Source organism: Patella vulgata, chromosome 3, assembly GCF_932274485.2.
Source record: "Patella vulgata chromosome 3, xgPatVulg1.2, whole genome shotgun sequence".
NCBI classification, from domain to species: domain Eukaryota; kingdom Metazoa; phylum Mollusca; class Gastropoda; family Patellidae; genus Patella; species Patella vulgata.
This window is the reverse complement of record NC_065881.2, coordinates 83,594,297-83,619,997: the sequence shown is the minus strand read 5'-3', so window position 1 is coordinate 83,619,997 and position 25,701 is coordinate 83,594,297. Positions and strand designations below refer to the sequence as shown.

The window sequence follows — 25,701 nt, the reverse complement described above, 5'->3', positions numbered from 1 at the left end:
TCAATTTTAAAATATTTCTATTTTTTCAAGCAAAGAGCCCAAATACAATAATAATATCATGCACTCAATAATTATGTCTTTTCACAGTTTAAGCTTAAAACATCACTTTCAAGCCAACGCACACAGAAACACAATTATTTAGGAATTTTTTTCCAAAAAAGTGAAACCAGGTTGATGTTGCCAAACAACATGACAATATCAAAAGCCAGGGAAATTGTTAGCTTATATCGCCTTCCATAAGAATCAGATCGGGTTGATTTGGAATGGTAACTTCAGCCTTATATCAGCTAATATCGCCTTCCATAAGAATCAGAGGTTGATCCGATCTGGATGATCGGAATCTTAACTTCAGTCATGGTCGTCCCATTTAGCAGCAGTATCAAATGGGTATATATAAATATTTTTTTGAGTGTCATTTAGTAATTGAACAGTAATACACATTTAGCAATTGAACACATTAAAAAGCACAACACAATTTATATGGAAATACAATCACTGTTTTATAGGCATAACACGACGTTTCAACAAGTATTTTCTTATCAAGCACAACAATAAGAGAATACTTGTCGAAACGTTGTGCTATGTATTTCCATATAAATTGTGTTGTGTTTTTTAATTACTGGTTTATTAACAACATGCAACGTTTTTACAATGGTTCTCTCGTTTTATCAAACAAATGATGGAGAGTATCATCGTTGAAACGTTGCATGTTCAACATATTTTATGTAAGAGTTAAATCTGCCTATTGCAGGTCTTTCATTACGCCTGAAATGTTATCTAAATTATTAATAAGACATGTATTAAAATGACAAGACCTTAATCAACTCTTGATGCCAATATTAAATAGATTAGAACGGTTCAGTCCTATTTAAACTTGGAGAAGCGAGTCTTAGCTTCGAACAACCAGTACGGTGGTTACAATCTGTGCACACATCTTGTCAAACCTTCAAAGGCTAATATTGTTGCTCGCAATAGAGTAATTTGAATGAAAGTTTCAATGTATTCATATTTTGCATTCTCTGTTTTCGAACTATTATAGCAAGAAATGAAATGAAATGAAATGGAGTTTAACGTACTACTGTTCTGCTCCTAACCTGGGCTAATGAAGACGGGCATACGCCATACAGTGTGCTATGAGGGAAATTTTGCCCGGACAGCGGCACTACGGCCTACTCTTATATCGAATTCCAACTGTCAAGGGATCTTTTACGTGCACGCCAATGTGTACACGGGACCATTATAGCAAGAATGGTCAGCTCTTTATCTAAATCTTACATAATATATCTTTAGTAAACCAGTAATTGTTATTCCATGATAAATAGTTTGATAAATATTGACCATAGAGGTTTCTTGAAAAAAATCTAGTGATGCATTTTATATCAGTATATCCCTGGAAAGCCCTGAAACGATTCGAAATTCCTTAGATCATCCGAGTTATGTGAATAGCTCTCCATAATGTAGGACCATTGACTAGTTCTTGTGGAGGCCACAAACATTGACGTGTTGGTTTAAGGCGATCTAAGGAGCATTAGTTTCAGAGCAATCCAAGAACTGGTCGTATTTTTATACATATTTAAATTTATGTTTTCAAAATGTATCGTAAAGTGCACCAGAACATGCAAGGACTGATCCTGAGACCATGGACAGGGGTTGGGGGCAAAGCACGCAAAAGGGGCACCGACATGTGGCCTCCCCTGGACAATTTTGAAAATTGGAACCCCGGAAATGCACACAACAGTGGCACCGACATGTGGCCTCCCCCGGACAATTTCGAAAACTGGAGCCCCGAAAATGCCATTTCCAGTGATCTGAGACAAGAATCAGGTTCTAAAACACTGCCTGGATCGACAAGGGGGGAGGGGGGGAGGAGAGGGGCCCTGCACTGAGAGTACCCCCACTAGATCTGCCCTTGAACATGCATGTGTAAGATTGCGCTAAATAACTGTTTTATAATAATAAGAATAATTAATAATTGAAGAATATTTAAGTTTACACTCTTCAAAAACTTACATAAATTACATAAACTTAAATGTGTTCGCAAGATGTCTGACATATTTTGACTGTGCCAAGGGCAGTAACTCTAAGGCAATGATTACCGACACTAGCAATGACGACATGTATTCATATTATTTGTGAGCGTTTTAAAGGCACATAGCAACATTGATCTCTGATTTAAATAAAATAACTTAAGATGCATAAAAAACTTAACAATATCCAATACATCAATTTAATTCTAGTAAAATAACAGCATAACAAAAGATAAACAATCTTCTATTGGTCTATGTGCATTATAAACGAAAACTAACCTCATTAAATTCTTATATTACTTAAACATACATTGTGCAAGAGCTAAATCTGCCTATTGCAGGTCTTTATATAAACTACTAATTAGACATTTATTAACATGAAAAGACCATAATCCACCCTCGAAGCCATCTGATGGATACAATGTTAACCAGATTTGAATCCAATCTGCGATGGAAAGGTTGTTCATGATTAACCGTAAAAATGGATAACCGATACTTTGTTTATTAACTATTATCATAACAGCAGTAACAATGATAATCAAGGCTACACTGTTACATATTATAATTCCGTTTTCTGGGCTCAGCGTGAAGTAATTTGACTGAAATTTTCAGCATATTCTCTTTATATTGTTTAACTATTATAGCGAGAACTGTCAGCTCTTTTATCTAATCTCCCATAATGGCCCTTCAACAGACCAATTCAATTTTAGTTCTGCAGAGTTTTGATCAATAAATACCCCCCCCCCCTCAATTCTTATACGCAGAGTTTTTAAAATTTCAAAACTTGGCCATTTGGAAGTAAACGTTTTTGAGGCGAGCAACCAATTTCTTTTTGCTTATGAAATGAAATGGGTTTAAACCTCCTACTGGGCTAATGAAGACGGGCGTATGCCATCTGACAGCCTACTCTTATATCAAATTCCAACTGCCACGCCAATGTGTACACGGGACCTTGGTTTTTCGTCGCATCCGAACGACTAGACAGATGTCCATGCCTGGCCCTCCCCTCCTTTTTTCCTAAAGAAACTGCTAGCAGAATTTTTAGTAGGTGTTCCGAAGAACAAAAATTCTAATAGGTCAAAGGGCAGAAAGAACTGAACGGACATTGGTGTGGTCAAAGGGCAGAAAGAACTGAACTATACGTACAAAAACAGAAACTCATACTACAAAAACAGAGGACAAGACACACAACAAATGGACATTGGTGTGGTCAAAGTGTAGAAAGAACTGAACTATACATACATAAACAGAAACTCATACTACAAAAACCGAGGTAAAGACACACAACAACCACGGACATTGGAAGCAACAAACAACAACAGTATTATCAAATCAAGTGAATGTATCGTGGGCTGGTTTTTAAGGGACTGCTTCCACACAGAATTATCATACCACAGAGTTTCTGATTGTAGTACATGACTAGAATAAAGGTTTTTAAAGGACTACTTCCACATAAAATTATCTTGTACAGGACTAGGATAAAACTTTTAAGAAAGTTTGCCCAGACAGCCTACTCTTATATCAAATTCCAACTGCCACGCCAATGTGTACACAGGACCTCTGTTTTTCGTCCAATCTGAACAACTAGAAAGCTTTCCTTGTCAGGCCCTCCGTCCTGCATCACTGACAAGGAGAGGAACCACGCCAGAGAATCTGTATGAACTTTCTCGGCCAATGCAGGGATCGGACACCCGACCTCCAGGCTAGCGAGCCAGCGTCTTACCCACTTAGCCACCGTCTTACCCACTTAGCCAACGTGACCCCCCTTCTTGTTTAAAGGCTTGATGCAAACTACAATATTATCAAAGTTTTTATTCTCTCTGAAAGGAAAATATCAGTTCTGATAAATTGAAATTTCATCGATCTACGTTGCTGTCTTTTATTGGCAGCGGAGAAATCTGATGGTCCTACTTCAAATCAGATTGAATCCAAGCAGAGACATTATCTAGTGCTTTAAACATACATTATGCAAGAGCTAAATCTGCCATTTTCAGGTCTTTCTTTAGGCCTGAAATTTTATATATAAAATATTAATTAGACATTAATTAACCTATCCAGATATTTACTGGATTATGATACGATTTGCTGCTCAACTTTCATTCATGATTTAATCATGAAATGGATAATCGAGACTATGTTTTTATCGTATTGACTTAGTAATGATGATCAAGGTTAGGCCGAAAATTCAATCGCTAAATTCTCAGTTCAGAGTGGATCAATTTCACTGAAATTTTCAGCAAATTCCCTTAACATTATCTAGTTTTTAACTATTGTAGTGAGAACTGCCAGATCTTTATCTAATCTCCCATAATGTATCTTTAAATAATCAATCTGAGTCTATATTTAGCATGTATTAAGTCATGAAAAATTGATATTTTAGCAAAAATGCAAATGATGCATCAAGCCTTTGAGTCAGAAAAATATTTCTGGGAAGGCTGCGTTTAATTGTCTTGATTTGTATAGTCCTATAACAGAAACACGTAGTAAACAGGCATGACAAAAAAAACATTTATAATTCATCAACTTTGTCGAAAATATCTGGCCATTTCTTAATGTAAGTTTCATTTTTACAAAAATATCTTAGACTTAATAATAAATATATAAGTTTGAATATTAATCTAATTATAATAATAATACTGTCCGAGAAATAAAATAGTTTTACAACAACCAACCAATCAGCAGCCTTTTAACAATATACAAAACAACAACCAATCAATCAGCAGCTTTTTAACAATGTATAAAAGTTGTGCATGAAGCATATTAATATCTTTCTGAATAACTAGTAGCAGTTTTTTACTGTGAATAACTCACGCTCAAAACGTATCAGGCTATTTTAAGAATCATCCTGTTACACGGAGATGTTTTTAGAAGTGGGAGGAAACCCAAGTACCCAGACAAAACATTTGGGGTTACAGGTTGGTCATCAGAGATTTTAGAAATGTACATTAATATGGTCTCCAAAACTCTGGAAATGTCTAAATGGAGTAGAAATAAGTATTCATGTTATTCAGAAAGACTTGCATCAGCGAAAGATAAAATGCATAAAATTAGTTCTGTATTTCACGTCACGGAATGAAAAATATACCAGTCTTTCTGATAAACTTTTACAGACTTGACATTCAAGACCCATTCACCATGGATACACAATTGTCGAGTTTTGAGCTCAGGTCGTTTGGTAATGTTGCCTTGACCTTCTGAAATTCTTCCGGGTATTTTTCGTTGATGTGTTTAGCGAAGTGCACCAATATAGTGTGGGTTTCTGTGGAGTAAAAAAAAGAGTATACGAAATGTGGTTTAATCCTATAGTACTTGAAACTTGGAACCGCCTGAAACTTGTGTTCTTTACAAAGGATGAGTCATGTAACTGTGGTGCCCCAAAAACTAGTATACAGTACTACAATTCACAAAACTGGGATGATTGAAGCAATTCAAACGAAAGTACTTTCGGACGGTTTCGGTGTTATCAATAGTATAAACTATATCACTTTTCAAGGAACTGGGGTAGTCAAAATGTACCTGATCCAAGAGCTTACGGGGTTAACGTTTTATTTTTCTGCACTTCAAAATATAAACCCAATAACCAACATGGCTGTTGGTTCTTTATATAAACCCAATAACCAACATGGGATGGTTCCCATGACTGATTCTTAATATAAACCTGATAACCAACATGGTGGTTGGTTCTTAATATAAACCTGATAACCAACATGGCCGTCGGTTCTTTATATAAACATGACTGGTTCTTAATATAAACCTGATAATCAACAACATGGCGGTTGGTTCTTAATATAAACCTTATAACCAACATGGCCGTCGGGTCTGAATATAAACCTGACAGGTTCTTAATATAAACTTAATAATCAATATGGCTGTTCGTTCCTAACATAAACATGACTGTGGTTTTTAATATAAACTTTATAATCAATATGGCCGTTGAATTTTAATTTAAACATGACTGGGTGGTTTCTATAAACCAGATAACAAACATGGCTGTGGGTTCTATAAACATGACAACCACCATGGCGGTGGGTTCTATAAACATGATAACCAACTTGGCGGTGGGTTCTTTCTATAAATCCTATAATTAACATGGCCGTAGTTCTATATATAAACCCAATACAGTGACAGTGCTGGTTACTGGGTTTAAATTAATAATTTGTAATGACAAAACAATTTACCTGGTTTAATTTGGTCTGTACCTACAACCATAGCTATAGAACTTAACAACTGTGGTGTACATTGTATCACCTGTAACATATAATAACACATAGATATAGATCTCATTAACTGTGTGTGTGTGTGTGTGGGGGGGGGGGTGGCTAAGTGGGTAAGACACTGGCTCCCTAGCCTGGAGGTTGGGTGTTTCGATCCCTGCATTGACTGAGAAAATTTGTCCAGATTTTCCAGCATAGTCCCCCCTTATCAGTGTTGCAGGATCGAGGGCCTGACAAGGACAGGTGTCTAGTTGTTCAGATGGGATGAAAAACCGAAGTTCAGTGTACACATTGGTGTGCATGTTCAAGATCCCTTGACAGTTGGAATTCGATATAAGATTAGGTTGTAGTGCCGCTGTCCGGGCAAAATTGCTCTTGGCAGTTGGAATTGGATATAACATTAGGCTGTAGCACCGCTGTCCGGGCAAAATTTCCCTCATAGCACACTGTATAGCGGCGTATGCTCGTCTTCTTTAGCCCAGTCGTACCCTATTTCATTTCATTTCAGCTACACACAAAGACATAGTTACTTTTCCATCATTGATTAAACAACGTACCTGTTGATTACCGTTACTATGTACCTGTATTAAACAACTTACCTGTTGATTACCGTTACTATATAACTGTATTAAACAGTGATATACTGTGTGATTCTCTTCATAGTCTTCTTTTAATGGTAGAAAACTTACAATGGCGGGTATCACCTGAAAATATAACAAACAATATCTTTAATGGTTCATTTCGAGTATTTTTACTTTTTTAACAAAGTCATAAATCAGGAGTAATATCCCATGGAATGTATACCTAGGTCATTTTAACACCATGGAAGATAGTATCAAAAAGAGAAGAGCGAAAGAGAGAGAAAGAAAGCGAAAGAGAGAGAGAGAGAGAGAGAGAGAGAGAGGTTTAATGTCCACTTGATATAAACTAGATCAGTTCGGGACTAAAATATGGTTCAATTTTATTTCAATAATTCTCTTACGCGTAGGCAAGGATCTTTAGCAGTGGGAAGAAAAGGGATGATCTGGAGAAAACCCAAGAGATTGGACAGACGACCCTACTCCTGGTTTTGTACGAACGGGGAATTGAAACCATGCCAATGTGATTTCACTAGATCACCCCGCAAAAGGAAGAGAGAAAGAACTTTGGTTTAATGTCCACTTGACACAGACTAGGTCATTTCAAGACGAACATGCAGCACGATGTTATTTCACTTGTTCCCTGGTGTGTAGCGGTTTTTAGCCAAAGAAGAAAAACCAAGAGGGCCCAGAGAAAATCCACAAGGTTGGAAAAGCGATCACACTCCTTGTCACGCATAACAGGGGATTCGAAACCACGCCAGTCGACTCAATGACAGACTTTATGATACAGCGCGTGCACGTTAACCATTCAGTCATCCACCCACCCCCCCCTTATAATATATAAGCGTGGGTTCGAAACCATACCACTCTATGACAGGCCTTTTGATCTAAATTGCATATGTTAGACCACTTGACCACCTGAAAAACAAAGAAAGAGACTAACCTTGTGGACGGATGGACAGGGACGAAGACAATATATGTCCACATGAAAGAGAGAGACTAACCTTGTCAAATGGAATACAACTACTATTGGTCAAAATAAGCCGACAGATGGCAGCACAAACATTATCTAAAACTCTTGGATTATCTTCGTCACCAGACACCAAATCAAATAACGTCTTTAATATCACAGGGAATTTACTGAAATCAAAACAATTTCTTAAATATCACAGCTGATTTATTGAAATCAAAACAATTTCTTAAAGATACATTATTGGAGATAAGATAAAGAGATGGCAGTTCTTGCTATAATAGTTAAAAACTAGAAAGTGTGAAGGTAATTTGCTGCAAATTTCAGTCAAATTGATCCACTATGAGCCGAGAAAGTAGTCGATGAAATTTTTTCATAGTCTCGGTTATCATTACTAAAATCATTAATATAAACAGCATAGTCTCGATTATCTACTTTTTCTGATTTAATTATCTTTGGCCGTTAGCGGCATATAGGAATCTAATCCAGCCTACATCGAAGGCTAGCCTTGACATCGAGAGTTTATCATGGTCTGGATAAGTTAATTAATGTCTAATTGATAATTTAGATAACATTTCAGGCCTAAAGAAAGACTTGTAATAAGCAGATTTTGCTCTTGCATAATGCATGTTTAAATATCACAGGGAATTTATTGAAATCAAAACAATTTCTTAAATATCACAGGGAATTTAGTAACCATTGCAATTCTGAAGGGAACATGATCTAACATTTCCAGCAGTAACCAATATAACTAGCCTATAATAGAAATTGACACAGGAATCTGATGACCATAGCAACCAATAGCAAACGGTCATCTTGCAGGGGCATAGTCACTCCAATTCTATTAAGACTATAACAGAATTTGTCACAGGAATCTGGTCACCATTTCAACCAATTGTGAATGGTCATCAAGCATGTGCATTGTCACTCCAATCCTTTGGAGAGAGAGAAATGGGGTTTAACGTCCACTCGATAATTTGCTTGCGCATAGGGGTCTTTAGCAGTGGGAGGAAACCGGAGCACCCAATCCTTTGGACTAGAAATGATCATAGGACCATAGCAACCCCAAACGAAGGAGTTAATACAATATGCCTACCTATGGAGCTTTTCACCACCATATTGAGCTAAAACGCCCACAGCAAAAACAGCGTTACTCTTCACTTCCTCATCTTCATCTTGTATATGTTTCATAAATAACGGATAAAGAGTATCGACAAATTCTGCCGAGGCAGCTCCACATGCTTGCACAACCTCTGCTAATGTTCCTACAGCAAAAGATTTTTCTGGGACGGAACTTGTAGCTTTCTGTTAAAAAGAAAATTTAATCTTTAGTTATTTAATATTGATAACTATTACATCGGTTGTCTCCAACAGGGTGTGCACAACTCAGAACATTTAAAATTTCAGGAGTTATTTACCAGATTATTTACCATGAACTTGTGAACTTTTGAAGAAACATTCGATGACTACGTTCAGTATTATATCTTAAAATATATAGCGAAACCACAAATGTTGATTTTCCAGGAGTTTCAAGGATTGTTTTTCCAGGATTTTCCAGTACTAGAAATCATGTTTTCATTTTCCCATGATTTTCAAGGAGTTTCAAGTAGTGTGCGAACCTTGTCCAAGACTGTGAAATGAAATGGGGTTTACCTGTTTAACGTCCTACTGCTCTACTTCGAATGGACGGACATATGCCATACAGTGAGCTATGAGGGAAATTTTGCATGGACAGCGGCACTACCGCTTACTCTTATATTGAATTTTTACTGCCAAGGGTTCTGTTTTTCGTTGCATCAGAACGACTATACTTTGACACTTGCCAGGCCCTCTGTCCTGCACCATTGACAAGGGGGAATCATGCTGGAAAATCCAGATGAATTTTCTCTGCCAATTTAGGGAATGAACACGCGACCCTGGGCTAATGCAGACGGAAGTATGAATAAAAGCTGATTAACAACAACAAATAATTCAGCCTTGTATAAGATGTATCTTGACGATTTATACTCACCAATCTTTTGAGCAAATCTGTGAGGAAACTTCTGAAGAATGGTAGGAATTCTGAACCACCGACAAGTTTAGCCATCGTAGGTAAAACATCTCCTGCTGATTCTATCAACATGGCATCATACTCGGCTTGTTGATCATCATCTTCATCTTCATCATCTTGACACGCCACCTAGTGAGTAGATAATACATGTCATCTTTTATTTATTTAAAGTCAAAACATACAAGAATAAAAGTTAGAGAAATAGAGGTTTAACAGACCTCAATACAAACTAGGTCATTTCCGGACAAACATAAGATTCAGTTTTATTTCAATAATTCCCTTGTGCGTAGGGATCGATAGCAGTGGGGGAATGGGGGAAACTGAAGGACAGCAGCACTGTGGCATACTCTTATATCGAATTCCAACTGCCAAGGGATCTTTTACGTGCACGCCAATGTGTACACGGGACCTAGGTTTTTCGTACCATCCGAACGACTAGACAGCTTTCCTTGTCAGCCCTCCCGTCTTGCATCATTGACAAGGGAGAACCACCCTGAAAAATCTGGATGAACTTTCTCGACCAATGCAGGGATCGAACACCCGACCTCCAGGCTAGCGAGCCAGCGTCTTACCCACGTGATCCCCTAGAAAAGAAATAAGGTTGGCATGTACAAGTGTGGGATTAAAGCCAACCCACTTGACTCAATGGCAGAAACTAATGATACGAAGGGAACACGTTAGACCATTCGACCACTATCTCCTTCTCCTCCCCCACCCCCACCTAAAACTTAAATATAGAGCTAAAGCAATCCACACAACTATAGCCCGTTCAGACGCTTAAGTTGAACTGGTTTAAAAACCCTGGGGATCGTTAAACCAGTTTAACTTAAGTGTCTGAACGCAAATGTGGGGCAAATAAACCAGTTTAAAGATAGGTTGCCAGGCAACGAAACATACGCCCACAAGCAATTGTGGACGCCGGACCGACGGATGGACAAACGGACGGACGGGGGTGACGACAATATACGACCACATTTCAATGTGGGCGTATAAAAAACCCAGCTCGCGACCTGTCTTCGAGAAGGCTTTTTATTTTAAACTGGTTCATCTTAGCCGTCTGAACAGTTTGGCTTTAAATCCGTGGATCGAGCTTGCTTTGAGCATGTGCAGTACACAGCAAGTTACATTCCTGTGAAAATATTGGGGTTAGACAGTGTTATCGAAAGCGTGCGAGAACCGAATAAAGAATATGAAGCTACCCATGCGTAGTTAACTCTAACCTCCGACCGAAGAGGTCAGAATAGTTAAACTGGTTTGGCGTGCGAGAACCGAATAAAGAATATGAAGCTGCCCATGCGTAGTTAACTCTAACCTCCGACCGAAGAGGTCAGAATAGTTAAACTGGTTTGGCTTATAGTATGTGTGAACGCAACACGATGCTGTCTTAAAAACCCCAGCGATTATGAACTGGTTTAAAAATAAGCGTCTGAACGGGCTATTTGACAGCTGTCCTTGTCAGGCCTTTCATCCTGCACCATACAAGTAAGTATTTCTCCGCCAACAGTGGGAGCGAACCTCCGGGACCTCCAGCCTAGCAACCCATCGTCTTATGCACTGAGCCACAGTAAAAGATTTGAATATGAGATAAATACCTTATGTGTAAATATTTTTTTCATGGCTGTAAGTATAGGATTCGTTGCCCCGGTCATTTCTAATACTGGTTGACCTATTTTAGTCAATAATTCCTCGATTGAATCAACAGCTGACATCACCACAGTTCTATCAATATCGGATTGGATAATCTCTAAGAATCGTGGTATTATAGCATTTAACATAGTCTTTAAAGCTGAAAATACATTTATATTAAACATACATTATGCAAGAGCTAAATCTGTCTATTGCCGGTCTTTCTTTAGGTCTGAGAAATGAAATGAAATGGGGTTTAACGTCCTACTGTTCTGCTCCTAACCTGGGCTAATGAAGACGGGCATACGCCATACAGTGTGCTATGAGGGAAATTTTGCCTGGGCAGCGGCACTATCGCCTACTCTTATATCGAATTCCAACTGCCAGGGGATCTTTTACGTGCATTCCAATATGTACACGTGACCTCGGTTTTTCGTATCATCCGAAGGACTAGACAGCTGTCCTTGTCAGGCCCTCCGTCCTGCATCACTGACAAGGGAGAACCACGCCGGAAAATCTGGATGAACTTTCTCGGCCAATGCAGGGATCGAACACCCAACCTCCAGTCTAGCGAGCCAGCGCCTTACCCACTTAGCCACGTGATCCCCTTTCTTTAGGTCTGAAATGTTATCTGAACTATTAATTAACTTATCCAGACCATAATCAATTCTTGATGTCATCGCTAGCCTGCGATTAAATTGGTTAATCGAGACTATGCTGTTTAACGTACTGACTTTAGTAATGATGACCGAGGCTAGGCAGAAATTTTATTCGCTTAGTTCTCGGTTCATAGTGGATCAATTTGAATGAAATTTTCAGCAAATTGCCTTAACGTTATCTAGTTTTTAATTATTATAGTGAGAACTGCCAACTCGTTATCGAATCTCCCATAATGTATCTTTAATTCTATTAATATTAGTGGATATTTTAGTAGCAAGCCTGGACATAACACTGTAACCCGGGTATCATAACGCTTTATTTCAAAGCACATTTAATGAATAACGTTTTATTTCAAAGCACATTTAATGAATAACGTTTTATTTACATGCACGTCTAATTAATTACGTGTGATTTTAAACTCATGGTGGACAAAATTACACTAAGGTCTTCCTTGACGTTGGGGTATTCAGATATTAACAAGCAAAGTTACCCCAATTAAAGGGCCATAACTCCTGAACAAAATTTTATTTCATGTGGACGTATAAAAACTAAAGATGCATTATGTAAGAGCAAAATCTGCTCATTTCAGGTCTTTATTTTAGCTTCAAATGTTATATAAATTATTATTTAGACATTTATTCACATGACAAAGCCTATAATCAACTCTCTAGATCATCGGATTGACTTGATTTACTTGGATTAGAACATCAGTGACAGAGAGAGAAATGGGGTTTAACGTCCACTCGACACAAACTAGGTCATTTCGGGACTAACCTATGGTTTTAATTTTATTTCAATAATTTGCTTGCGCATAGGGTCATTAGCAATGGGAGGAAACCAGAGGACCCGGAGAAAACCCACGAGGTTGGACAGGTGACCCTACTCCTTGTCACGTACAACCGGGGATTCGAAACCACGCCAGTCGACTCAATGACAGACTTTATGATACAGCGTGCGCGTGCTAACCATTCGGCCATCCAACCCCCCTTACTTGGATTAGAACATCAGTGAGACTTGAGAACTATTATAGCAAGAACGGACAACTCTTTATCTAAATCTTACATAATGCATCATTAATCAAGATAAAGAAATATAATTTTATTAGTCATACCTGTCTGATCTAGACCCGTTTCTATACAGACTCTATAGACACAAATACAGAACTGGGAGAGAGAGGCTATAGTCACTTTCTTTATGCCTTCTGCTGGATAATCTAATAAATCAAATATTTGTGTGTAACTCTGTTCTAGGAATGGCATGAATGGTGCACTGGAAATAAAATTATTTTTCATAGTAAAACAAAAGGTAGTTCAAACTATGAAATAAAAAGGGGTTTATGGTCATACTGTTCTACTGCCAAGGAATTTAATCAGATAAATCAGAACCACCTAGTAACTTTAACTTTAATTAAAGAGACGTTTCGTTGAGGGTTCCCTCAACGTTTTCAAGCAAAAGATGTGTTTCTGTGTTTATTACGAATGTCAATTGCTATAAATGCCCCTCAAAGAGAGAGAGAGAGAGAGAGAGAGAGAGAGAGAGAGAGAGAGAGAGATGGGGTTTAACTTACACTCAACACAAACTAGGTCATTTCGGGACTAACATATGATTTAATTTTATTTCAATAATTAGCTTGCGCGTAGGGGTCTTTAGCAGTGGGAGGAAACTGGAGGACCCAGGGAGAAAAACCACGAGGCTGGACAGGCGACCCTACTCCTTGTCACATACAACCGGGGAATTGAAACCATGTCAGTTGACTCAATGACAAACCTTATGATACAGCGCGCACAGGCTAACCATTCGGCCATCCACCCCCCCAAAGGGATTCTAAACCCCTCAATTAACGAATAGTGCATAAAAGTTTATCAACAATTTGAAGTATAAAAGAAGAAATAATTACCCAACATTTTCAGCTATTTCTCCCAATGAACAGACAGCATCTTCTTTTTCATCTAAATAAGCATTCTCTACTGTAACACTGTAATATATAAAACACATCTAAATAAGCATTCTCTACGGTCAGGGGGGAGAGAGAAAGAGAAAAAACCTGAAAGATTTTACTTGGTCCGTGCTGGGATACAAACCCAGACCATTCTAGGCCAGTGTCATGACCCCGCCCAGAAACTCGTGCCTGGTTACTACAGTTAAAATGGAACATTTAACAGTGAATTTACAAATGCAACTCACTACCTACTATGCTCTTTACCTATACGTGATATATGTATTACATAGTGACCCCTTGTAACCCCTAAAACTCACCCTTCTATTTGACCCTCGTCATCATCTGAATCCTCATCCCCGATATCTTCTTCATCTATTAAATCATCTTCATTAAACACAGCTATAGCATCAGTGTCTTCTTTAAAATGGGTCTGAAAAATAAAATATGTAAAATAACAAGTTGGACTCTGTCTAAAACAACCCATTTGGTTTGTGAAGAGTTTTCACGAGTTGTGTTCACGAAAGTATGATTCACAAACAAGCCACCCACAAAAAGAGAAGACAACACAAACAATATAAAATACTCAATCATTAATTAAAATCTCAATCTTAAAATGGTTATAGCTCGTTCGATTTGTCTCTTCGTAAGAAATTGAATGAAATAAAATGGGGTTTAACTTTGCACCAAATGGGCGCTATCCGTACACATCAACACTTTTCCTTGCCAGACGCCCTTTGATAAGAGGGAACAATTCGGCCACCCAACCCCCTAAGAAGAAAGGAACAAGGATGAATAATTCCAAGTAACGTTCCAATACCGGGATCTAATCCCCAACTCCATCAATATTTCTAGTAATCTAGTCTATTACTTACAGTTACACCTTCTTTAGACTTGATCGATAGTAACATGTAGTTTACGATCTTTTCTAAGTATTCGCTCATTTCCGTCTTCAACAGATTAGAAATAGCGGCAAAAAGAGAATAACTGAAAAAAAACAACAACAGATGAAAAATAAACGAAATGAAATGAAATGGTGTTTAACGTCCTACTGTTCTGCTCCAATTGGGCTAATAAAGACGGGCATACGCCATATTGTGTGCTATGAAGGAAATTTAGCCTGGGCAGCGGCACTACGCCCACTCTTATATCAAATTCCAACTATCAAGGGATCTTTTACGTGCAGGCCAATGTGTACACAGGACCCCTGTTTTTCTTCCCATCCGAAAGACTAGACAGCTGTCCTTGTCAGGCCCCCTGTCCTGCATCACTGACAAGGTGTGAAATCAAGTGAGAATGGTATCTACTTACACACATCTACGTAAATCAGGATCATCTGCAGCCTCTAGTAAATTTAAACCAAGTTGTAAACATTCTTTAGCTAATGGTTGAAATATGTCACTACCACAATTTCTAGCTAAAATACCCAATGTATCTGAAATTATTAAACAAATTACTGGCTAAAATACCCAATGTATCTGAAATCATTAAACAAATTACTGGCTAAAATACCAAAAATTATTATTATTATTGACAAATTTATATAGTACATAGGTAACCCATGTATCATTTAATCATGTGTATCTAGCAATAATTTCTTTCATCCTTCGTTTAATATGAAATCTTTGTTTAAAAATGTAATCATGTAATTTGTAGTTTAAAGCTGAACATTCAATTTTGATAATGAGTGTCCCCCACGATGAGCGAACCCAAGACCTCTTGGTTAGCGAGCCAGTGTCTTACCACTGAGTCACCGCGGCTCCCCTGATCATTCTATTGCTGAAAGATATGTTGGTCTTTCTAAGACAAATTATTGAAAAAAATATAGAAAGTACTAACCTATTGTTTGAAGCTGTAATTTTTTCATTTCTTCTGAATTCCTGGCAATCAAGTAACTTTTTAATTGTTCAATTATCTCATTAAAATATGGTTTCATGGCATCTTTAGCTGCAGTAGCTGTAATAAATGACCCAATTTGGATACAGTTCATTATAAGAATAAAATAAAACAACAATGATTCAAAAATTATCAAGCAACGAGCAATCAGTGGGTTTAAACTGAGCAGAAAATGCTCATTATCAAATTTAAACAATCTGGTTAAAACACAGATGCTATTTCGTTTCGTTTTTTTATAGTTGAAAATTTCGTTTTACTTGTCTTTACTACACTAGGATCTGGAAGAGTTGTTACATAAGCCACGTTCGAGTTATTATGAGGGATTAGCCAATGAAGATGTCTGACAGTGACTTCTTGGCGTTCGATGCACTGAACTGTAGGTAAACCACTAGAAACGTCAACGCTGGTTGATTAATCAATGTCTGACGTCACAGGTTCAAAAGCTGCTTATATGAAATAACCAGGTTTGAACAGGATCTCATTGGTCCACGCCAGTCCAATGCTATTGACGCTCGACTACCCAGCAAATAAAATATAAAATATAATGTTACCTGTAGCACCAATAGCAGAAATAGCTAATTCTTTAGATCGAATATGATCGGATTTCAACACAGCAAGTAAATGGTCCATTAGTGGGGGAAGATATGGCAAGATTTCTTTCTCTGTTAAAATAAAATATACATCAACAAGCCACCTCAGTATGTAAAAGAAGAAGAAACTATCGAAGATTTAAGAGGCTCATCTCTTTACTTCAATATTAGATCATTTCCTGTGACAGATAACTCAGCGCCATTGAGCAGTTTACTGAATAATAGGCGCTATATAAATACAGTATTATTATAATGAAGAAAGAATTTTTCAATTGACTGATTTTTTTTTTTGTACCCGAAATCTATAAAATTTAGAGAATAACTCATAAATAAGGCAGAAAATGTCAAGCATTCCGATTTGCATCTTGTGATTCAATATAGAGGAAAGGTGAATCGTGATAAATTAATTCAATGATATTTGATCCACGCATTATAATCTAGAGACTTTGTTGCATTCCCTTTAGCAGGTTGATAGTTCAGTTCCTGACAGAAGCATCAAGTCACACATACCAACATAACTTACCTAAATTTTCACAGAAAACTTCCAGTGCATAATAAATCTTTGTCAGCCCTTTAGGATTCTTATCTGGTTCTTGACTAATTTGACCCAGATATTGAAACAATAGGGGCAGTAACTCTGATGCAAATTTACTGATATTAGGCTGAAAATAAATAACGTTAAGGAATAAAGAATGAAAGGAATTAAGTGTCTTGAGAATATGATATAAGGTAGAGATAATTCTAATAAAACGTGACTCTAATTCCAACGGCCAGATTTGGAAATAAAATCTTCATTGGATAACCGATGCTATATATACATATGTTTGTAGTGATGTACGAAGCAAACTGACATTTTCTTTTGAGGAATTTTGCCCAGAAAATTAAGAGAAAGAAATGGAGTTTAACATCCCCTGACACAAACTAGGTCCTTTTTCGGGACTAACACATGATTCAATTTAATTTCAATAATTCGCTTGCACGTAGGGGTCTTTAGCAGTGGGAGGAAACCGGAGGACCCGGAGAAAACCCGTGAGGTTGGACAGGCGACCCTACTCCTTGTCACGTACAACCAGGGATTCGAAACCATGCCAGTTGACTCAATGACAGACCTTATGAGACAGCGCGCAAGTGCTAACCCTTCGGCCATTCACCCCCCCCCCCCCAGAAAATTAAGACAAGATAGCTATTTGTGACAGATTGGGACTGATGTCTGTCTTTACCAAATTTTAATGTGGGTGGATGTATAAAAAGTTATGAAATGAATTATAGAATTACCTGTAAATGTTCTGAAAATTGCCCCAAAGCGAAAAGAGCAGCGTTTCGAACAGTATTATCAGAATCGTTGAGTCCTTTACAAACACAGTGTAATACAGCTTTTAAATGTCTGAAAGAAAATCAATGTTTTATTTATTTACACCTGGTATGGAAATAACACTTCTAGTTGTTTCTGAAAAAATCTCAGGTACAAATGAACTAGTATGTCAGACATTTCTAACTTTATGAAATTAAATGAAATAGGGTTTAACGTCCTACTTTTCTGCACGAACCAGACAGAGATATGGGGTTTAATGTCCACTCGACACAAACTAGGTAATTTCGGGACTAACATATGGTTTAATTTTATTTCAACAATTCGCTTGCGCGTAGGGGTCTTTAGGAGTGGGAGGAAAAGGGAGGACCCGGAGAAAACCCACAAGGTTGAACAGGCGACCCTACTCCTTGTCACGTACAACTGGGGAATCGAAAACCATGCCAGTTGAGTCAATGACAGACCTTATGATACAGCGCGTACATGCTAACCATTCGGCCATCCCATCCCTACAGGCATAAACCGTTTTCCCAAACAGTGTACATGAAATGAAATGTGGTTTAACGTCCTACTGTTCTGCTCCGAACTGGGTTAATGAAGACGGGCATATGTCATAACATGTGCTACGAGGGAAATTTTTTCCCGGACAGCGGCACTACGGCCTACTCTTATATCAAATTCCATCTGTCAAGGGATCTTTTATGTGCACGCTAATGTGTACACAGGACCTCGGTTATCGTCCCATCCGAACGACTAGATAGCTGTCTTTGTCAGGCCCTCTGTCCTGCATCACTGACATGGGGGAACCACACCGGAAAATCTGGATGAACTTTCTCGGCCAATGGAGGGATCGAACACCCGACCTCCAGGCTAGCGAGCCAGCCTCTTACCCACTTAGCCACCGTGCCCCCCCCCCCCCCGGACAGTGTACATGAGAATTGAATTTATGGGTGGGTGGGTGGTCTGTCATTGATTCAAGTGGTGTAGTTTTGATCCTCCTGTTGCCTGTCCAACATCTTGGGTTTTTCTCCGGGACCTTCAGTTTCCACCCACAGTTAAAGACCCCTATGCGCAAGAAAATTATTTAAATAAAATTTAATCATGTTAGTCCCGAAATGATCTAGTTTGGGTCGAGTGGATGTTAAACCCCATTTCTCTCTCTCTCTCTTTTGAATTTCTGTTCCATCCACAACTTGTTCTGCTAGGACTGGGCTAATAAAGAGGGGCATACGCCATGCAGTGTGCTATTAGGGAACTTTTGCCCAGGCAGCGGCACTACGGCCTGCTCTTATATCGAATTCCAACTGCCAAGGGATTTTTAACATGCACACCAATGTATGCACGGGACCTCGGTTTTCCATCTCATCCAAACAACTAGACAGTTGTCCTTGTCAGGCCCTTCGTCCTGCGCCACTGACAAGGGGCAACCATGTCGGAAACTCAATAGCCCAGTCAGTGCAGAAAAGTAGGACGTTAAACCTCATTTCAGCACCTCATACAAGACTAAACCAGGCTGAAAAATCCAGAGGAACTTTCTCCGCTAACGTGGGTTAGTTACCACGATCACTGAAACCCCCTCCCCACAAACACTTACTTGTTCATGATATGATCAGCACAGCCCTCAACAATTACAGCCATCGCAATATAACCAGCCTTTCTGTGACAAGGATTTTCATTGGCTAATGCTCCTTCTATTAATGGCATCTATAGTAATTTAATAAACGTACAATTAACAATAAATTTTACACAAAGCAATGTCCCCCTTTTAAAGTAGAAATATTGTAATTAATCTATTAAAACAGAGAGAGAGAGAGAGAGAGAGAGAGAGAGAGAGAGAGTTTAACGTCCACTCGACACAAACTAGGTCATTTCGGGACTAACATATGGTTCAATTTTATTTCAATAATATGCATGGGCGTATGGATCTTTAACATATGGGGTTAGTATATATGGTTGAATCGCAAGATGCTGAACTGATTTTTTTAAGTCGCTTAGGAGTGGGAGGAAACCAGGGAACCCGGAAAAAACTCACAGAATTGGATAGAGACCCTACTCCTTGTCACATACAAGCAGGGGATCAAAACCACGCCACTTGATTCAATGACTGACCTTATGATACAACGCACATGCATTAACCATCCAGCCACCCAACCCCTTATAAAAAAAAAAACACACACAGTCTTCACATTGAATTAACTTTCTATAAAACTACTGAATCTTAAAAACCTTCACATTTCCCAAATATAACATTTAATAACTATAACAGATCAACAGTTAGGCCAATGTACCCCACCATAACAAGTCAACAGCAAGGATGATGTCCCCAACCATAACAAGTCAACAGCAAGGATGATGTCCCCCACCTTAACAAGTCAACAGCAAGGTTGATGTCCCCCGTCATAACAAGTCAACAGCAAGGCTGATGTCCCCCCCCTTAATAAGTTAACAGCAAGGATGATGTCCCCCACCTTAACAAGTCAACAGCAAGGATAATGTCCCCCATCATAAGTCAACAGCAAGGATGATGTACCCCATCATAACAAGTCAACAGCAAGGATGATGTCCCCCATCATAACAAGTCAACAGCAAGGATGATGTCCCCCATCATAACAAGTCAACAGCAAGGATGATGTCCCCCATCATAACAAGTCAACAGCAAGGATGATGTCCCCCACCTTAACAAGTCAACAGCAAGGATGATGTCCCCCACCATAACAAGTCAACAGCAAGGCTGATATCCCCTATAACAAGTCAACAGCAAGGATGATGTACAGACAGGCAGTTGCACTGATAGACAAATATCAATAGTGCCCAGAATTCTGGGAACAATTAGAATTACAAAAGAGAATATGATAAAGAAATATCTTACTAGATTAGGAATAAATTTCTTGGGAGGTAAATGTAAGGACATGGTATCTAAAACCTAAAATTACAAACAATGACATATAAATATTTATATAAATCAACTTTATATGACTTAATTCTGTTTAACTTGGTTGTATCAACCACAATAGATCCCTTTTAGATGTGTATTTGTTTCTTCTGATTTTGCTACCCATGACTATAGTTTGTTTTCCACCTCTGAGACACGTCATGGTTTAACACTTTTATCAATTAGTGAGTTAATGACTAGTCTTATTCCTGATTGTAGTCGAGTAGAGTTATTTGCCCCTGTTTTTATACCTGTGGTACGTATTGCACAGGTGTATGAGATTCTATTTCTTCTATATCCTCATCATCATCTTCATCTTCATTAGCACATAGAATAGGAAATATAACTTGAAGAATTGGATCCACCAGCTTATGTTTGAGTATTGCCTGAAACAAAAAAAATTAAATAATATTAAGACAAACAAGAGAATCGAAGGCATAGCGACAACCCTGTTATTTCCTGCATTTTGATGATTTGGCGCTATATCTAAATGGATACGATAGTATTGACAGTTGTTGTGCAAGAAATGGAGTACGGTTAGTGTTTCTACAGCCCCCAATGTGACTTCTAAATTATCTAGGAAGTTAAATAAAATGAAATGGGGTTTAACATCCTACTTTTCTGCACCGACTGGGCTAATGAAGACAGGTGCACGCCATGCAGTGTGCCATGAGAAAATGTTTGTCTGGCCATTGGCGCTACGGTCTAGTCTTTTTTTTTTGAATTCCAACTGTCAAGGCAAAGGGTTCTTTTACATGCACAGCCAACGCCAACGTAACCTTTTTTTATTATCCCATTTGAATGACTAGACAATGTTCCCTGTGAGGCCCTCCAATCTGCACCACAGAAATCAGTATCAGTCATCTCAATAAAAGTTTACGTTATCCCTCAAGTTAAGTACCTGGTTTAAGCGTATTACGACATGGACAAGCACTAATATTTTAAACTTGTATGTCATGATAGGCTATTAACCCCTCCTTGACGTAACGGATCGTTTCATTGGTCGAAAGCGCCAATGGTTTAAACTTGTTTATCAAGCCGGTTTATAAAATTATGTATTTACTTCCAGCATCATAATGTTCTACAAGATTCTTAAAAGTATACGTACGTTTTTCTTCATTCTTGTAAGCGAGCTAATAAAAGACATAGCTTTAACACGAACAGCGTCTCCAAGACTAGATTGAGCAGCTACCTGTAAAATATAAAACAAGACTCGATTAAACAGCTACCTGTACGATATATATGAAATGAAATGGGGTTTAACATCCTACTGTTCTGCTCTAATGAAGACAGGCATACACTATGCAGTGTGCCACATGGCAAATTTTGTCCAGACAGTGGCGCCGCGGCTTACTATTATATCAATTTTCATGTGCTAAGGGATCTTTTCCATGCAAGACTAAAATGTTCTACATATTTGGGATAACCAATCATGGCATTTAGGAGGAATTCTATTCTGAAGGATACGCTGATGAAAGAAAGGTCCATCTATCCACCACGGGACCCGCAAACCAGCGGAGTCACGTTTCAAACTCTATTTGAAAAATGTATCAAGAAGGACTGTGATATCTGCTACAAATTAGACCAAAATAACTACTTTATTAGTGGTAAAACTGGCAAGAAATATTCCTGGCACACGGGCTATAATTGTCTACATAGTCTACCTATTAACATGCTCCACCAAAAACAATACGTACGTAGGAGAAAGCAAAAGTGTCTTATCAAAACGAATAAAGGAACACTATGCAGATATTAGACACAACAGACTAAAGCCGGTCGCACTACACTTCAACTTAGATAGACATACGAGTAGAAATGTTATGATTAAAATTATAGAGCTTTTTAATACTGACCCAGATAACGGCAAAAATGATGCCGTAAGGAAAGCCAATGAATTCAAATGGATTCACACTTTAAGAACATTCGCACCGGATGGCATTTAACGATAAGATGTAGTCCCGAGGCGTCCCCCACTTTATTGTTTACTCTATATATTTGGGAATCAAACTATTTCAGTCATTGTCATTTATTCTCATATATTCCCACAGACTATTTTCGAGTGGCAGACCAAATAATGTATGTTTACTGAGAACTTGAAGATTCTAGATTAAAAGCCTACCTGTAGACAGAATTCTACGACAGTTTTAACATGTGGTACAAGAACAGCCACTTCAGATTCCAATAATTCATCAAATAACTCCATACATTCACAAGCTTCATCCTGAAAATATATATTACACAAATAAATGGGGCTTCAAAAACTAAATGACAGCTGTATTTACATTGCAAATGCAATGAACCTCTATTTAGCTCGGTAATGTGGTGACTATTTTGAAAATTCGTCTTAATTATTAAATAAATATATTAAAATGCATTCAAGTAAAATAATGAAGAAATTCCAAGTTCAAAAATTTCTACCTTTTGTTACACAATAAAGATTGACCTAACCACATAATAGTTCCAAGATGACAGCCTCCATGAACTTTTCTGTGTCAAGTGAATGGGTTAGATCTGTGTCATTACACAGACAACACTGAGGCGATGTAGGTTTTCTAGGATGTCAAAGCCATTTTACTTTGGTTTATTTGTTTATACATTGAGTTTTTGATAGAAAAAGAAGTATGACCTGTAATGTTTGGATCACGTGGCATATGTATAATGGCTATCAACTGTGTTCTGTTGTTCAGATTGATAATGGAAATGAAATGAAATGAAATGAAAATGAAATGGGGTTTAACGTCCTACTGTTCTGCTCCGAACAGGGCTAATGAAGATGGGGCATACGCCATACAATGTGCTATGAGGGAAATTTTGCCCAGACAGTGGCACTACAGCCTACTCTTATTTCGAATTCCAACTGTCAAGGGATCTGTTACGTGCACGCCAATTTTTTCCTCCCATCCGAACGACTAAACAGCTGCCCTTGTCAGACCCTCCGTTCTGCATCACTGACAAGGGGGAACCACGTCAGAAAATCTGGATGAAGTTTCATGGCCAATGCAGGGATCGAACAGGGTAAGTGTTTCAAACTGATGGAATTACCATCGCGTGACACAGAACAGAGTCGTTTCACAGTTCTGCCAGTTTGTCTTAAAGTCTCTCAATCATCAGTTGAACGAATATCAATTTCGTTCAGTATTTACAAAGATCTGACGAATTGAAAATGTTTCAACATTTGGCATGTTGAGTAAAATTGTTACGTATTCAAACATGGTGAACGTGTTTCAGCTACATTATTGGTCGAGACAGTATCAAAATATCTGTGTTTATTCATTTGTGACCACATAACTTTGACAGATTTACCAAGAATTTACATTTATTTTGGTTGACATAACTACGTTTCTCAAAATTACTAAATTTGAAAAATTACCTCATCAACCTTGATTAATTCTTGAATAACCAGTAAAATCTGTGGAATACTTTCTTGAATAAATTTCTGTAAAATACAATTCAACAATTAAAGGCTTTTGAAACAATTTAAGTTTGTGTCATACAGATTAATAAGGTTAAAATTTTACATTACATTCATCATTAGATTCCAGATACAAATCATAGATAGATGGCTAAATCGAAATATCACATAGTGAGAGAGTCATTTTGGGACTAACATATGCTTCAATCTTTTATTTTCAATAATTCACATGCATGTAGGGTTCTTCAGAAGTGAGAGGACCCAGAGAAAATCTACATGGTCGGACAGGGGACCCTACTTCTTGTCATGTACAAGTTGGGAATCGAAACCACACCACTTGACTCAATGACAGACCTCTCGCAAAGGGAGAGAGATAACAATGACAGACCTTGTGACCTAACACACCCGCATTATACTATTCAGCCACACAACCACCGCAAAGGGAGACAGATATCAATTTTATTTCAACAGTTATCTATTTACCATGCCATACATGTGTCTTATGAACATGTAAGTTAAATTATTCATATATCCATTATATTGACATAGAGACCAGCCAGTAATTCAGTCGGTAAGGAAACTTGTGATGTTAAACAGGCAATCCCACTCCTTGTCACATACAAACCCAGTATTAAACCCATGACTTGTACAGATAACATTCTATTTGTTAGTCCAATCAATAACCCAGAAATGATATTGGAATAGATTAGTAAAATATCCTATCCTTTCAATAGATGATAGATATTAGTACAAATTAAAACAACATCGAATTCCCCAGCTTTCATATCCCTCACTATCTGTGGATGTTTTGACAAAATGTCTGTCAGATATACAGTCCGATGAATAGTTCTGAGAATTGGTAAGAAGAGAAATCCCTGAACGAAACGAACCAATCAAAATATTTTTTCGAAACTGAATAAACCCGACGACACCCTGTCAAAATATCCACAGTTCACATATTAAAAGACAAATTACTTGAACAAAAACCTATTTCAAAAACACTTGAATAATTCTAATAAATTAACAAATATAATTATCTTTTAATTAAAACTGTCAAATTAAAAGACAACAAGAAATGTAACCAATGACAACTATTTATTTACCTTTACAATTTGAAGCTAGAAATACAGCAGACGACAAATTATAATTGAATTAATTCTTTTGACTCAAACCAACTTTAATCCTTTTATTTTAAAATACAGATGGGACATCACCCTTTGATGGTGGCGTACCATTATTTCAAATAATCGTACTGTGAACTTGCCAATCGTACATTATTTATACTAGTGAAATATTGGACTCTCGTGACGTATTTCACTGTCGTTTAATATATTGCATAATATATTGTAAAAACACTCAGGCCTACGGCCCTCTTGTTGTTACAATATATTACTTAATGTCTTGCTCTCGTCCATTAAACATAATTATTACTCAAAACCAACACTAGTGATCATTAATAATAATGGGTGGCTGCATCACTGACAAGGGGAAACCACGA

At 37.8% G+C, this 25,701-nt stretch overlaps 1 protein-coding gene across 1 annotated transcript in view; it reads right to left on the bottom strand.

Annotated features, from left to right (window-relative positions):
* The window catches only part of LOC126816436 (importin-4), a 34,916-nt gene continuing 9,215 nt past the window's right edge, over positions 1-25,701 (bottom strand). Inside the window, exons 8-29 of the mRNA XM_050542991.2 lie at positions 24,162-24,227; positions 22,911-23,012; positions 21,900-21,983; positions 21,043-21,177; positions 20,729-20,782; positions 19,454-19,563; positions 17,826-17,934; positions 17,074-17,212; positions 16,512-16,622; positions 15,904-16,020; positions 15,376-15,499; positions 14,940-15,051; positions 14,385-14,497; positions 14,026-14,103; positions 13,240-13,397; positions 11,435-11,628; positions 9,804-9,971; positions 8,889-9,097; positions 7,827-7,962; positions 6,841-6,945; positions 6,206-6,275; positions 1-5,286 (exon numbers count right to left, since the gene is read on the bottom strand). Of these exons, the coding sequence (XP_050398948.1) occupies positions 5,147-5,286; positions 6,206-6,275; positions 6,841-6,945; positions 7,827-7,962; positions 8,889-9,097; positions 9,804-9,971; positions 11,435-11,628; positions 13,240-13,397; positions 14,026-14,103; positions 14,385-14,497; positions 14,940-15,051; positions 15,376-15,499; positions 15,904-16,020; positions 16,512-16,622; positions 17,074-17,212; positions 17,826-17,934; positions 19,454-19,563; positions 20,729-20,782; positions 21,043-21,177; positions 21,900-21,983; positions 22,911-23,012; positions 24,162-24,227 (2,634 nt within the window). The 3' untranslated portion in view covers positions 1-5,146. The remainder of the gene's footprint in view (positions 5,287-6,205; positions 6,276-6,840; positions 6,946-7,826; positions 7,963-8,888; positions 9,098-9,803; positions 9,972-11,434; positions 11,629-13,239; positions 13,398-14,025; positions 14,104-14,384; positions 14,498-14,939; positions 15,052-15,375; positions 15,500-15,903; positions 16,021-16,511; positions 16,623-17,073; positions 17,213-17,825; positions 17,935-19,453; positions 19,564-20,728; positions 20,783-21,042; positions 21,178-21,899; positions 21,984-22,910; positions 23,013-24,161; positions 24,228-25,701) is intronic.